Below are 15,648 nucleotides of genomic sequence, written 5' to 3'. Positions count from 1 at the left end.
TGACTCCTTCTTACAAGAGGCCTTTTTAAATACCCCAAGTTTCTAGTGCTTCCTCTCCAAAAATAATTACCAAATATTTGCTTTGTATCTATGTTCTATCTACTTATATAGGGAGATGTTATTTCTCCCATAACACACAAGCTTCTGAAGGGCAGGGACTATTTGATTTTCATCTTGGTGTCTTAGCACCTAACACAGTGATTATCATACATCAGGAAATCATGTGGAACAGTGGAAAAAAAGCTGGATTGGGTGTTAGATGGTACCAGGCATCCTTCTCTCCCTTACTACCTCTGTGACATTAGGTAAGTCACTTCATTTCTCTAAGGCTCATTTTCCTCATTCTTAAGATGAAGGGAAGGTGAAGGATTAGATAACTATCAGGTGCCTTCTGGCTCTAAATCTGTGATCCTAGGTGCTTAATAAATAATTGCTGATTGATTGTGATTTAGAGGCTGGATTGGAAATCCACAGGAACTCTATCAACGTTTCTCATACTTACTTGAAATCCTGGTCCTGAAATTAGTAAGGCAGTATATCTTGTATAATTTGCCATAGAAACAATGATGATAAAACCAACTAAGGACTCTGAAGGATAATTATTTCTCCTATCTGAATTTTTAGCAAGTTGTTGACTGTTAAGAGAACCAGAATGCTTGGCCCATATAAATCGCTCTATTCTCTCTTATACTTACCTTGCATACTATGGAAGTCTTGGCTCCAAGCCGGGCTGCTTGCACACACTGGTTAGCACCTTTTCCTCCAAAGCCAATAAAAAACTTATGTCCATGGACGGTTTCTCCAATTCTGGGCAGATGTGATGTAAGGCTATTATAATCAAGAAAGGGGAAAAAAACCCCCCCAAACCCCAACAGATTTGACATGGGTAACAGAAACAGCAATTAAGTTGTTCAGAAGAGAAAAACAAACCTTAAAGTGCTATATTCAGCTATTACTATTCTTTATTAAGCCTTTTCAGACTAACCCAGATCAGTGGTTTGTTTGTTTTTTCTATGAACTTTAAACAGCATTTATACCCATCAGATCTATGTGACGTGCTACATGGGCTCTCAAATCTCTACCTCCAACCCCAAGCTTGCCTTCAATCCTTCATTTTCCTTTACTGTAAGAAACTCTACTTATCAGAGATTTTCTCAAGTTATTAATCATAATGATACTCTTTGGAGAATTAAGGGGCTCTCCTCATTCATTCTTCAGTGTGAATTAGGACAATATGATTTCCTCCTGGTTCACATTAGACACAATTACAAGAAACTGGAAGTAGTGTTAGGAGCAGGAAAGATAACTAATTTTGAAGCATGGGAGAATCTGGAGCAGGGAGGGATGAGGGAAGGGAATAAGAACAAGGGTGAGAGTAGAGATTTTTAGCTAGTAGAGAACAGCAAAAGGATACCAAGTATCCTGGAAGACAGGGAAAAGAAGCTCAAAAATCATCTATATTTTAATTTTTGTCTCAGGCAGGGTCTTTTTTTTTTTTCAAAAATGCTTTTGTATTTAATCATATACTACTGTATACATTCTATAACTGCATTTCTTTTATCCCTCAAATAGGATATTATACTCTTTGAAGGCAGAGAGTACTCAATAAATGTATCGTTGTTGAACATCTTCAGCTGCTTTGGGAAAACCCCAAAGACTAGGACAATGCTCAATGGACAGTGAACACTTTATAAATATTTGTTGGAAAGACTGGCCTCCCTTTATGCTGCCTTACCCAAGTCTGCTCTCACTAGTAGGCAAACATATTGTTCTCTTTCCTGCCAATCCAGGGCTTTCACCATGTTCTGCTGTTTCACCAAAATCATCCTCTTTTCATCTAATTTCCTCAGGCCTCGGTGCTTTCTAGGGTAATAAATAATGAATCTAAAAGAGACTACCCAACAACAGAATCCAAAGGGCACCATACACTGATCATCTAGTTCAAGCTGCACTTGGAGAGGGACTCTTCCTTACAACATCAATGAAAAGTGGTTACCTAGTCCCCTCTTGATGATCTCAAATGACAGGGCAAACTAAGTAGCTGTCAAATGTTTAAATAGCTCTAATTCTACCTGTCTTTCTGCAGTATCTACCCACCAAAAAAAGTCAAATGCTTGATAGTGGCTCTCATGTTCTCCTAAGTCCCTTCTTCTCTTGACTATATACACCTCTAGCTCCTGCAAGAGATAATCATATAACATGGTCTCCAGGTTGCCATTGTCCCTCCTAAAAGACAGTGTCAAGAAGTGAATATAGTACTCCAGGTCATATAATATGTTCAAAGCAGGGTCCAGTAGGAATATCACCTATATATCACCATGGTACAGTGGACACAATATTAGATTTTGAGTTGAGGGGTGTGAGTTCAAATCTTGGGTCAGTAATCAAGTACCTGTGTAACCTTGGACAAATCATTTCATTTCTGTGGGGGAGGGTCTCAGTCTTTCAAAATAAGGGAGCTGGACTAGCAGGAGTTTTTAACATGGGGTCCATGAATTTGTTTTCTGTTTTCTAATATTTCAATAAATATATTTCAGTATAATTAGTTTCCTTTGTAATCCTATGTATTTAAAAACATTCTTCAGAGGAGGGGTTCATAGGTTTTACCAGAATGCCAAAAGGCTCCATGATACAAAAGAGGTAAGACCCCCTGGACCAGATGATCTCTAAGGCTCCTTCCAACTGCAAATCTTTGATTTAATGACTTTCCTCATTCTGGACAGTATTCCATTAATTCAGCCCAAGATCATGTTAGCATCTTTCTTTGTCATGTCATATTGTTGACTAATTGAACTTGCAATTTATAAAAATCCTGTATCTCTTTCGTGTGAGCTGTTGTCTAGCCAAGCCTTCTGCTTTCTGTACTTGTGCAATTAATTTGATTAAACCCAAGCCTTGTAACTTTATATTTATCCCTATTAAATTAATCTCCCTTTTCTCAAGCTAATAGTTCTATTTGTACCCTTAATTCTATTCCTTTCCATCACATTTGGCAGTGTGCCCTCTTGATCATTCTTTGGCTTATTGTCAATCTTTTCCTATCTTTTAGATTCTTCTAGTGGCCTAAATATTTGCACAGGACTCCTCACTCTTAAAGCGTGTGCATACCCACACCCATACCCCTTTCTCTTGAGCTTGCCATTGTCTCAAACTATCATTCTACATAATGTCTCCATTTCATCGCTTTGGGATTACTTCTTAGGAAGAAAGAACACTTTATAATCTCTGCCTCAGTTTCCTCATTTTTCACCTCAGATGTATCCCTTTTATTAAGGTTTCTGATTCTTGCACTCTGTTAAAACTGCCCTTTCACAGGTTACCACCAATGTCTTTTAAAAATTGTTATTACTATCTTTGGTTGCTGCATCACCTTCGCTTTCCAATATATCCCTTCTCCCATCAACAGAATAATTTTCTTACATCAAAGAATAAAAAAGGAAGAAAAGCAATTCAGCAAAACCAAAAAATCACCCTAGTCCAATGGTATATGCAATTTTCCATACTCACAGCCTCCCATCTTTGTGAAGAATGGAGGGAGGTGCATTCTCATATCACTTCACTGAAGCCACGCTTGGTCATAGAGTTCAGTTTTGAATTTTTTTTTGTTCTTTCCATTTATACTGTTATAGTATTGTGCATATTGTTTTCCTGGTACTCCTGACTTCAGTTCAGAGAAGTCTTCCTGTGGATCCTCCATATTCATTATTTCTTGCAGCAAAATAACTTTCATTCCATTCATATACCACAATTTCTTTAGTTATTTTCCAATTGATGGGCATCTATTTTGCTTACAATTTTCTGTTACTACAAAAAGTGCTCTACAAATATTCTGGTGTGTATGGGATGTTCTTTCTACTTCCTTGAGATATGTGCCTAGTGGTCGGATCTACTAGCAATGTCTTAATTTCTAAACATATCCTGACTCTATTCATTCACTATACTTCATTTCTACCTCTTCACTGAGAAATTTCACCCTGAGGCCCTGCTTTTTTCCCTCACTGATGACTCCTTGACTTGTACTACCACTTTAGAAGGGGCTCTAGATATGCTCATTTTACTCCTGGTTGGACTTGCTCTACAGACATCTCTACCACTTCACAGCTGCCTTGTCCCCACTCTCTTCCTCACCTTTTCCCTCCAACTCCCCTTTATGTGTTGTCCTTCCCCATCAGAAAGTAAGCTCCTTGAGGGTAAAGATTGTCTTGCTTGCCTATAATTTTATCACCAGTGCTTATCACAGTACCTAGGATATAATGAGTGTTTAATAAATTCTCTCTGTGTATATATGTATATATGCATGCATGCATGTACAGACACACACATACACAGAGTCTTCATCCTTGAAATCTTAGTGGTTTTTGAAACTGTGGAGGATCCACCCTGCAGGATAATCCCTCCTCTCTTTGCTTCTGCGACACTGCTTTCTTCTGATTCTCCTCATACCTGACTAACCTTAGTCTCTGCTGCTAGTTCAGCATCAGTCTCTCACTCCCTAAAAACAGGTTTCTATCTATACTTTAGAGTACCAATCAATTTCTTGATCCCACATCCTTATCTGGAAGTTCTACCAGCAGCTCAAATTCGGCATTTACAAATCAGAACTTCTTATCTTCCATAAATCATTCTCTCTCCCACCAAACTTCCCAATGTCTTTTGATGGTGCTACTGTCCTACTAGTTATCCAGGTTCTTTGATTCTTGCTTCTTTAGGTATAACCTTTAATCAGCTGTCAAGTTTTATTGATTCTAATACCACCATACCTCCCATATAAGTCTCCACTTTATTCATTTTGCCACTACCTTAGTTCAGATCTTAATCTGAACTTCTTAGCTGAACTACTACAGTAGTCTCCTAATCTTCCCACTTTTAGTCCCATTTCCTATTCATCTTTCACAGAGCTGACAAGATAATATTAGTAAGGCATAAATCTGAGTGGGTCACTTCTTTGATCATAAACCATCAGTGTTTTCCCAAAAGCTAAATGGTAAATAGACAGAATATGCTTTGAAAGAAGAAATGCAAGCTATCAACAACCATATGAAGAATGCTCTAAATCACTAATTAAAAGAGAAATGCAAATTAAAGCAAACGAAGTTTTATCTCATACCCATCAAATTGACAAAGATAAAAGATAAAGAGGATAATTGTTTGAAGAGCTGGGGAAAGACAAGCACATTACCCCACATGGGGTAGCTCTAAACTAGCACTGACTGAGTGCCTATTATATTCCAGTTACTGGGCTAAATGCTTTATAAATATTATCTCCTTTGATCCTCACAACCCTGGGAGGTAGATACTGTTATTATTTCCATTTTTGTACTTTTTGTAGTGTCAGAGACCTAGGAGGAAAGTGGACTTTCCTTTGATTGGGGAATGACTGAACAAATTGTGGTGTATGATTGCATGAACATAATGGAATATTATTGTGCCATAAGAAATGATGACTATGGAATCTTATTCTCATCGGATTTGGCTTAAGGAGGGAATACCACATACACTCAATCGGGTATGGAAATCTATCTTACCCTACAGGAAAATAGGGCGGAAGGGTATAAGGGGAGGATGATAAAGGGGAGGGTAGACTGGAATAGGAAGTAATCAGAAGCAAACACTTCTGAGGAGGGACAGGGTCAAAAAAGAGAATGGAATAAATGGGGGGCAGGATAGGATGAAGGGAAATATAGTTAGTTTTCCCCAAACTGACTACTATAGATGTGTTTTGCATGACTACACATGTATAACCTGTATCAAGTTGTCTGCCTTCTCAATGAGGGTGGGTGGGGAGGGAGGGAGAAAATTTGGAACCTAAAGTTTTAAAAACAAATGTTAAAAATTTTTTTCATATGCAACTGGGAAATAAGATATACAGACAATGGGGTATAGAAATTTATCTTTCCCTACAGGAAAACAGAAGGGGAAGGGGACAAGAGAAGGGGAGGGAGATAGAAGGGAGGGCAGATTAGGGAAAAGAGGTATTCAGAATACATGTCATCTTGTGGTGGGGGAGGGGGCAAGATGGGGAGAAAATTTGGGACTCAAAATCTTGTGGAAGTGAATGTTGAAAACTAAAAATAAATAAATTATTAAAAAAAAAAAGAAAAGATGCCTATAAAGAATTTAGGGAAGCTCAGGAAGACTTGTGTAACTGATGCAGAGTACAGTTTTCATGATGACCACAATAAATATAAAGGGAAACAACAATTAAAGACTTTAGAATTTGGATCAATGTAGTCACCAATTGGGACTCAATAGGACTAATGGTGAAGCATGACTTCCACCTCTTGGGCAAGTATATCATCTCAGCAGAGAGGTGGTGAATACATGCAGACATTTTCAAAAACAGGTAAAGTCTACACATGCCATTTTTTTTTTTACTATACTTCTGCGTTACAAGGGAGGGTTTCATTGGTGGCGGTGCTGAATCATTGGGAAATGACAAATTGTCTTTTTAAAAAAATAAAAAACTTAAAAAGAAACCTTCAATGGCTCTCTATTGTACTTAGAATAAAATATAAATTCCCTAGTTTGATGCTGAAAGCCTTCTACAATCTAGCTCCTAAATACCCTATTTCATTCATGTATTCTACATTTCTGCCAAGCTTGCCACGTTGCCTTCTATGTCTGCAGAGAGACATGGCTCCCATGCCTGGCATATCTACCTAAACAATTTCTCCCTTTCAAAATCCTTTCTTTTTCCTTCAGGGCTGGGTCCAGATGCCACTTCTTTAGTGTAGCCTTTCTGGATTTCCGCTGGATGTTAGTGTTCTCTCTCTCTTCCAACATATCCTTTGGGTGCTTTATCTTGACCTCTTCTTGACCCTAATCACTCCCTACCTTGGATTGTGTTTATCTGTGTGCATGTAGAATCCCCCCAGTAAAATGTAACATCTTTGAGAGTAGGGAAGATTTTGTTTTTGTATCCCCAGTCCCTAGCATGGTGCCTTACTTATAGTAGGTGATGTTTGCTGAAGTAAACTACAGAGTTCAGGCAGATGCTAACAATTATAAAAATCAATTACATTGTAGAATCAGTATAGTAGGAATCAAAAGTAATGTTAATTTTTATCTTCCCACGGCCAATAATTCAAATTTGTTTTTAGATACTGACTCTAGCAGATTAGGTAGCATTCCAAGCTTTGTGTGGGACACTAAGTGGCACAGTTAATAGTGTCAGATTTGAAGTTGGGAAGATGAGTTCAAACCTTAGAAACTTGTTAGCTGTGTGACCCTGAGCAAATTACTTAACTTCTCTCTGCCTCAGTTTTCTCAATTGTAAAAAGGGATAAAATAGCACCTAGGTTATTATGAGGATTAAATAAAAAACACATACTGTGCACTGTTAACCTTAAAATACAAAAAATACTAGCTATTAATATGATTGTGCATTTGTACCTCTCTCCTGAAAGATGGGGGGTGTGTTTCATCTTCTGTTCTCCAAAACTAAGACTGTTCAATTGCAATTAATTCAAGTTCATTTGCCTCTGTGCTATTTTCATTTTTATAACTATAGTCACTGTACTGTATAAATAACTTTATTGATTGCTTGGCCTCAGCACGTATCCATCTTCTAATGTTTCACTTAATTTCTTACATTCATTGTTTGTTATGCACAATAATTTTCCATCATATTCACTTACCACAATTTATTCAGTCATTCCTCAATTAATAAGCACTCCTTTTTTTCCTCTGGCCTTTTTTTGGGTGGTTATTAAACAATGCTACTGTGAATATTTTGTTGTAAGTGGGACTTTTCTTTCTTTTTTTTGGGGGGGACTTTTCTTTCTTTCACTGAGCTTGGGATTTCATATAGTAGTTTAATTGCTGGGTCACATGATATGAATTGTCTAGTGACTTTTATCAATAATTCCAAATTATTTTTCAGAATGGTTGGAACAATTTATAGCTCTACCAATAGTTTCTTAGTGTGCTTCCTTCCTGTAGCCCCTTCTGACACTGACTGCTTTCATTTTCATGTCTTTCACCCACTTAATATGTATGATGTAAAATAAAATGTTTTTGTTTATATTTGTTAATAATTTGCATTTTAAATGAAAACTGATTACTCATATCCTTTATAAAGAGATTTGGGCTGCCCAAGCCATTTGTCAAATGCCCTTCTAAAATCTTGACAAATAAAATTATTTCTTTATTTCAACAGATTCATTACCTCATTGGGGTAGGTACTCCCTTCACATTGCAAATAATCTATGCCATTTCATGTTGTGTGATTTTTGTCCATATTTTTTCATAAATCCTCCATGGAAGACTGACTCAGCATGATAGAAGACTTTGCCTGGTTCTCTGAACATTTCATGCATACCAGTAAAGCACCTGAGATGTCCTTTTGTTATCTCTCACTTTCAATACATGCTAGGCCCATTTCCTTTCCTGTTGATACAAATGCTTGATGTCTATTCTGCAGACTATTTAAACCTTCCACGTGTCTTTTCATTACCATTTGCGTCACATACAATTGGTCTTTTCTGAGACTGTTGCATCATATGATTTGTAGCCATATATTACTGGGAGAATACTGGTGTTAGGAAGATGGGCTTTTGCAGCAGCAAACAACTTAGATTCATAAAGCACTGCACTAATTTCTGAATTCAATTGAAACCAGTCCCCTCCTCCCAATAAATTCTGGGCCCAGTTCACTGTCCATTTGAAGTGTTTTTCCAAATTGTATGTACTGATGGACTACCTCAGTGAGTTGCTCATCTAAATGCATGTCTAAATCTGGGCATTTATTAGTTTTCTACTCATTCTGCTTCTCCTGTCTGGACAGCTAGGTCAACTTCTTTTGAGTATGCGTTAATCTCTTTTAGAAGGCCTGGAAAGTTATAGGCTTTGATGCAATAAGCACAATGTTATCTGTAATTATAAGCATCTGCAGAGCTTCTTAATTAACAGAGAATCCTTGCTTTATTTGGACTCTGCATCAAACATTCTCCATTGTTGGGAATATAAATCTTATGCCTTGCTTCATGCTGATACTTCTCAGTTCACTGAACGAAGTTATTTTCTTAAGATTCTCATATATATAATGGAATCTTGTATGATCATAACATATAAATGGGAGACACCTTATTTGAGGGCTTAAACCTGAATTTTGATCTAATGAGTCAAATACTTTTCTGTAGTCAGTAAACAATAAACACGATATTTTCTATAATTCCCAGGCAAATGAATATATAACACCTATAGAACACTATGTGCAAAAGTTGGCCTATTCCCTTCTGTTTTCATCAAGGATATCTATCATTAATGAGTTCACAAACTATTCTCATTAAAGTTTCATATAGATGAGAAAGCAGACATGCAAGCTGATACTTGCTTATGTCTTAGTCGCCTGTATTTGGTAAAAATTATCATCTGAGATAATGCAACATAGCATGGTGTATAAGGTGCTGGGCTTAAAGCTGAGTCCCACTACTGACATAGTGGTAGCTGGATCCTGCACGAGTTCCTTAACACATATATGCCTCAAGCAACTCCTTTTGGTGGATGGAGTACCTGTGCCCATCATCTTTTCCACTCCTTGAGATATCCTGAAATACTGATTCTCGTGTTTTCAAAGTGGTGTCACTACCAGCAGAAATTTCTTCTGTATATATTGTGTTAAGTCCAGACATTTTTCCTGATTTCACATTTTTAAGCACCATTACCAAGTCCTCATTTAAGGAATGAGGTGGTGAGAGTCAAAATGTAGTGGTTCTACTATCACCACTGAAGAGAATAGATCACTACAGAAATGCTAACAAATATGTTCAATTTTTAAAAAATCAATTTGCTAGTCTTTCAGGGTCACAAAAAACAAAACCAAACCTGAGGTTATTCTCTACTGGAATGTTTTCCACTTCAGACTTCTACACTCTCCAAACTACACTCAGACAAGGGGAGTAGACCCTGACGAAGGTACCATGGAGGCCACCTCTAATAAGCTGATGGATACCCCCTTGAAGGAGCTCTTATTAGCCTAAGAAGAGGGAAAACTTCCCATTCACAAGGGGATGACTAAAAATAGAACTCTAAAATTATGTGAAGATTGGTCTAAAATATAAAAAATTCATATCTGTGGTCTGTGATTTGGTCCAAAGAAGGAAACTTTGATCATTGTTAATTAAATGAATTAAAACTTCTTGAGATCTAAGAACGTAGGCGATTAAATTATTGGGCATTCTCCTTCTGACATGCTCTGTCTCCTCGATTCTCTCTTGCCTGAAGCCTCTATTCTGGTACCTATCCTCTCTCTCCATCCTGTACAATTCCTTCCACTTACACCCTACCTATTATTAACACACCTCCTGATCCTGACTTTATTCCTGTGCCTTATTTTCCTGCAAGAACAAATTATTCCAAACCCTCAGGGAATGGGAATGTCTGATTCAGAATCCACCAGCCCTTCAGGCCCTTTGACCTAGCCATCTGGCAAGTTAAGATAATGGTTCAATGAGGATACAGGGACAATTATTAGGCAGTTTCAGGCAACAATAGAAGGTCATAATCCCACTTGGGGGGACAGGACTGACTTATTGGACATATTCTTTTCCTCAGGGGAAATAAAAGCTCTCATTGAGGCTGATATTTACCTCTTCCTGGAGGTAAACAATAAGGCAACCAACCAAACAGGTCCCCCTAGGATCCTCAATGGAACCCAAATGACCCTGCTGACCACACTAGGTTGAAGCAGGCTAGGGAATACTTAATTAAGGGAATGAAAGAGTATGATAAAAGGCCTGAAAACTGGAATAAGTTCCAAGACACCACTCAAAATAAGGATGAATCTCCAAATCAGTTTTTTGAAAGGCTATGTGAGAATGCTAGATGATTTAAATTTGAGAGATGCTTGCATAATCCATAATGCCTTTGTAAACTGGTCTTTCCTAGACATTAGGGGCTACTTCTTAAAGCAAAGCCCTGGGTGGCATGGAAAGGGTATCTGTGAATTGCACGGAACTGCCACCTATGTTTATGAAGGCCAGGGAAATCTAATGAATCAAACCCCACTGTAGTGGCCCCTGATATTCCCAGACACTTGGAAACCAAGCCATAAAATCTCTAAAGACAAACCACAATGGTGCAAGCACAAGGTTGAGTACATAGACTTTCTATTAAGTCACAACTCTCTGTGGATCTCTCTAAAAATGATCTCAGCCCTCCAGCAACCAAACACCAACTGCATGCCATTCTGGCTATTGCATAGTGGGTGCCCTCTTATAGCGAGATCACTAAACCCGTGGCTGAGCTGACAAGGAAGGATATTTCTGAACTCTTGATCCTCACCAATGAGCATAAGGATATGCTGGCTACTTTGAAGGCAGCTCTTTTCCATGCTCTTCTGCTTGGCATCCCTGACTATGAGAAGTCATTCTCCCTGTTTGTACAGGAACAAAGCAGGGTAGGGTGGCCTCTAGGGTCATCACTCAGACCCTTGGCCCTAACTATGGGCCCACTAGGTACTTTTCCATCTTAAAGGACCCAGTGGTTAGAGGGGCTCTGTCTTGCCTCTGGGATATGGCAGCTATAGTCACCTTGGTGGACAAGATCTGTGATCTAGTCCTTACAACCCTTTCACTGTTTACTGACTCCATGCAACTAAGGTTGCAGCCTTAGTCCTGTAGCACCAGATCCAAACTGACAATGTGTCTTTAAAAAGATTCCACCTCCTGAACCCAGTGTCCCTTCTTCCCGATCTGCCTGTGGGGGATGCAGCCAAGTTGCCCCCTTATGACTAAAATGGTGTAGTAGATTTGACCGAGTGTCCTTGCAGTGATTTCAAGGATACCCCACTGACCTGACATTTTACAATGATGCCTCCTCTTCTGTGGAGATCAGGCAGTCCCACACCAGAGCTGTGGCTGTCTCTGAAAAAGAGACCATCTGGCCTATACCACTTGACATTTCCTTCAGCACTCAGGTGGCTGAACTTATGGCTTTAGCAAAGGCTGCAAGCTTGCAGAAGGGAAATCTGTCAATATCTATATTGACTTAAAGTAGGCTTCTGGGGCTTGGGAAGCTGCCAGAAGCCCCAGATCCTTCCTCACCTCTCTAGTTCCCTCATAGGAGCTTTCGCATCAGGACCCTGCAATGCTTCAGTTCGACGAAAATGAGAGCAAGTGCAAGGAACTTAAGTATGGGGCTAAACATGTAGAAGTCTGGCTCTCACCAGAAAGTAAGTCACTCCTACCTCAGAGTTTTTACAGCCAGTTTTGCCTTTTAGTACATCCTAGATTCATTATGGAACTTAGGGGGTGCTATCAGAGGGCACTGAGTAGTTCTTTAGATCACATCCCTGCACTCTACTTGTCAGGTATTCAATCAAAAGGCCTTGAGGCAGTTAGCTTTTGCCAGATTGCCACTTGCTTACACACCTTTCAAATCCCTTCAGATAGATGTTATGCAGTCCTGCTCTGGCCTTTTGGGCCCCCTTGCTATTGCCTTCTTACTGTTGATCAGGTGGAGGCATTCCCCTCGGCTAAGAAAACTGCCTTAGTACTTAAGAAAGCTCTTTTACACTAGGTGATTCCTTGCCATAGCCCTCCTGCTCACATAGACTCTGACAGGGGTTCACATTTCACTAAACAGATCCCCTCCCAAATATATAAAAATTTAGGCATCTCCCCGTCTTTCTATGCAAAACCATATAGTACTAGACCCTATCACAGCCTCCAAGGGAGAAGCCTGTGAAATGATAAATTAGTCTTGTTGCTCATGTATCAACAGATCTGGGGCCATACAAACTGCCTACACACATGCAGTAACTGAGGAATCCCATGTTAATTCCCAAGGTTCCTCATGGTGGGATCCCACTTTCTGGCTATCTTGGTTACAGCTATGAGGTTTTGGGCAAAACATTTTATGATTTCTACTCTTTCTGCTTACAATCTTTGTGATTCTTCACATATGTATAACTTTCTGCATATCCCTAGTGACCAGATGCTCTTCTTACTCTAATCCTATGATGTCCCTTAAAGTAGTCTACCATTCTGTCCAATAATCCCTAGTAGATAAAGCATTTAAATAAGTGATCCTGTGGGTTGAGAACCCCATGATTAAGAGGGGAATGTAACACTGAAATAGCATTAGTGGTTCCATTTTGTTTTTAATCCACCATCATATGAAGTTAAGTCTCAGAATCACCTAATTTGGAGAAGTCACAAGATTACTCTCCCACCCTCCCACCCCACCCTGAATCATCCCAATTAAAGGTCACAAAACCACCTCTATTCCATCTCTTCTCAGTGTCTCTTTATTGTCTCCCAATCCCCACCAGTCAACCCTCACCCTGACTTGTCTCTAGATCTGCTACTCCAATAAGAAACCAGGTGTTTTAACCCTTTCATCCTGTTTTTCATTCCCTCCAAATTATATATTAATTGAGTAAAAACCAAAGGCCCTGAACCCATTTTGTTTTGCAACTACATGCACTGCTAAATAAACTGCTTGTCTGGATCATATTTGGTTTTATAATTTAACTGTAACAATTTCTCCCATATCAATAGAGCATTTGTTTGTTAAAATAGAGTCAATTTCATGCTTTGTGAGGTTTAGTGCTTGCCACCTCCAAAACATCCTCTTTTCTTGATGAAGGTACTGAGAACACAAAGGTGTGAGGTTTCTGAACAGCCTTGTAAAATAAGATAACCATGACAATTATCTCATGCAATGATGACAGGATATTAAGATTATAGATTTAGAGCTGGAAGGGACCTTAGAAGTCAATCACAACCCCTTCATTTTACAAAGGCAGTGAGGTCGCTCAGAGGATAGAACACAGGACTTAAGGCCAGGAAGCCCAAGTACGAATCTTTTCTCAGACACTTTTTAGCTGTTTGATCCTGGGCAAGTTATTTAACCACTCTCAGCTTCAGTTTCCTCATCTGTGAAATGGGGATAATTAATAGGACCTGTCTCCCAGGGTTGTTATGAGAATAAAATGGAGATGACTGGTGACTTGACGGGTTTGATTTGACAATATCCTTGGTACAGGGATGAGTGTCTGAGACTTATAAATCAGAAAAAATAATTGGCACCATGGGTTAAGAGTACTACCAGAATAGAGTTGAGGGAGCAGGTAAAGAACAGGGAGAGCTTAGAGAGGATAATTAGACCAGATGAAAAGATAGCTTTAGAAAGGAGAAAGGGCAATGATGAGGACTTGAATTCAGTGGCTTGTAAAGTAAATTGACACCATGATAAATTAACTTTCCATGCTAAATGAGATATTAGGTATTAATAATTTGTTTTCGTATAACATGACAATGAAAATATCTGTGGGGCATAAATACTTTGTTCGTACTGAGATGACACTTCTTTATTAAAATAATAAATGAATAATATGAATAAAGGTCAAATTCAGCCTCTGATCTGAACTGCATTTAAATCATGCTGAAAATATTGATAAATTAGGCCACACTATCCTTTTTTGAGGCAATGAACTGTTAAATATTGCTATTTTAGATTCAAAGAAGGCTTACCAATAATTTTGAAACATTCTACTTCTTGCCCTTTCCAATTCTAATTTTACCTTGGATTCTAAACACATTTTTAGTATTGATGCATACACATGTACATATATATGTTAGTAGTACATACACAAACACATATATAGACACATATCTGGAAGGTTCACTTCTTCTAAAACTGGTACTCAAGGGAAAAACTATTTTTAATGTAATGTTATTATCCAGTTATTTAATTTAGCAATGACAAGTGATTATGAGACTTTGATTTGCATCAGAAATCCTTGTAACATAACAGAACATTCTGTTATGAAATGGCAATGATGAGTAATCTATGAGATTGAAAAAACAGAAAAATTCTTGGCTTGTTACTGGGAGTATTAAGGTGTTAATGGAACCTGTTCCTTAGGCTCAATTCCAGGAACTGGGTGGCCAATCAGAAGATGCCATCCTTGGCACCTTCCTACAGTTTCAGCCTCACATGGTACTATTCCTCACAATTTCTCACAAAAGACTGAGTCACCTATTCTCTCAATTTAGACATATGAGTCTCTCAGAGGGCAGGAGACCTCCCTACTCCCCAGGGAACAACTAAGACACAATTCTGTCTGATGGTAGTTACCAGCAGTGTAGAGACTCATAAAGTAGGAAGAGGGGCTAGGCATTCAGCTGCTGTATGCTATTGCTAAAGCATAAAGTATTACATACAGTACTCGAGAAAGTGGCCCCATTTCCTGAATAACAAGCTGGGAGGCTGATTATTATGTCATATAACCAGTATCTAGGAAGACTTTTTACTTGTTGATAGAGCCAACCTAAGCTGCAACTTTGGTTACCCTAAGTCAGAGGCTCCCAAACTTCTTTGGCCTACCACCCCCTTTAAAAAAAAACTACCCAGCATCACCTCCTATTCCCTCCCCTGCAACCTACTTTCTTTAACCTTTTAATGTTTTTAAAAATTTGCATCATTTAAACAAATATGAAATTTAAAAAAAATGATGCATATTAAATTTTATAATTTGTTGTAAATTTGTGGCTTTTTTCCTGCACTGAAGTTTTGATGATGCAATATTGCATCGTGTAATTGTACAGTATATAGTATTGTAAACAAGTCATTACAAGCACATATTACTGCCAATGCATGCTAGACTTCCAGACAATGCACAACAGGCTTGCCTGCTAACAC

General features: G+C 38.5%; 1 protein-coding gene across 5 annotated transcripts in view; it reads right to left on the bottom strand.

Annotated features, from left to right (window-relative positions):
• RBKS (ribokinase) overlaps window positions 1-15,648 on the bottom strand; it is a 122,268-nt gene that overhangs the window by 76,581 nt on the left and 30,039 nt on the right. For 4 of the 5 annotated variants that reach the window (XM_020983779.2, XM_078149785.1, XM_078149784.1 and 1 more), the window contains exon 2: window positions 696-828. In XM_020983779.2, the coding sequence (XP_020839438.1) occupies window positions 696-828 (133 nt within the window). The remainder of the gene's footprint in view (window positions 1-695; window positions 829-15,648) is intronic. The other variant, XM_020983780.2, reaches the window with a different exon arrangement.

The sequence above is a fragment of the Phascolarctos cinereus genome, unplaced genomic scaffold, assembly GCF_003287225.1.
Source record: "Phascolarctos cinereus isolate Bilbo 61053 unplaced genomic scaffold, phaCin_HiC Scaffold_2;HRSCAF=192, whole genome shotgun sequence".
Classification (NCBI taxonomy): domain Eukaryota; kingdom Metazoa; phylum Chordata; class Mammalia; order Diprotodontia; family Phascolarctidae; genus Phascolarctos; species Phascolarctos cinereus.
The sequence above is the reverse complement of the archived record's forward strand: the minus strand, read 5'-3'. Positions and strand labels throughout refer to the sequence as shown.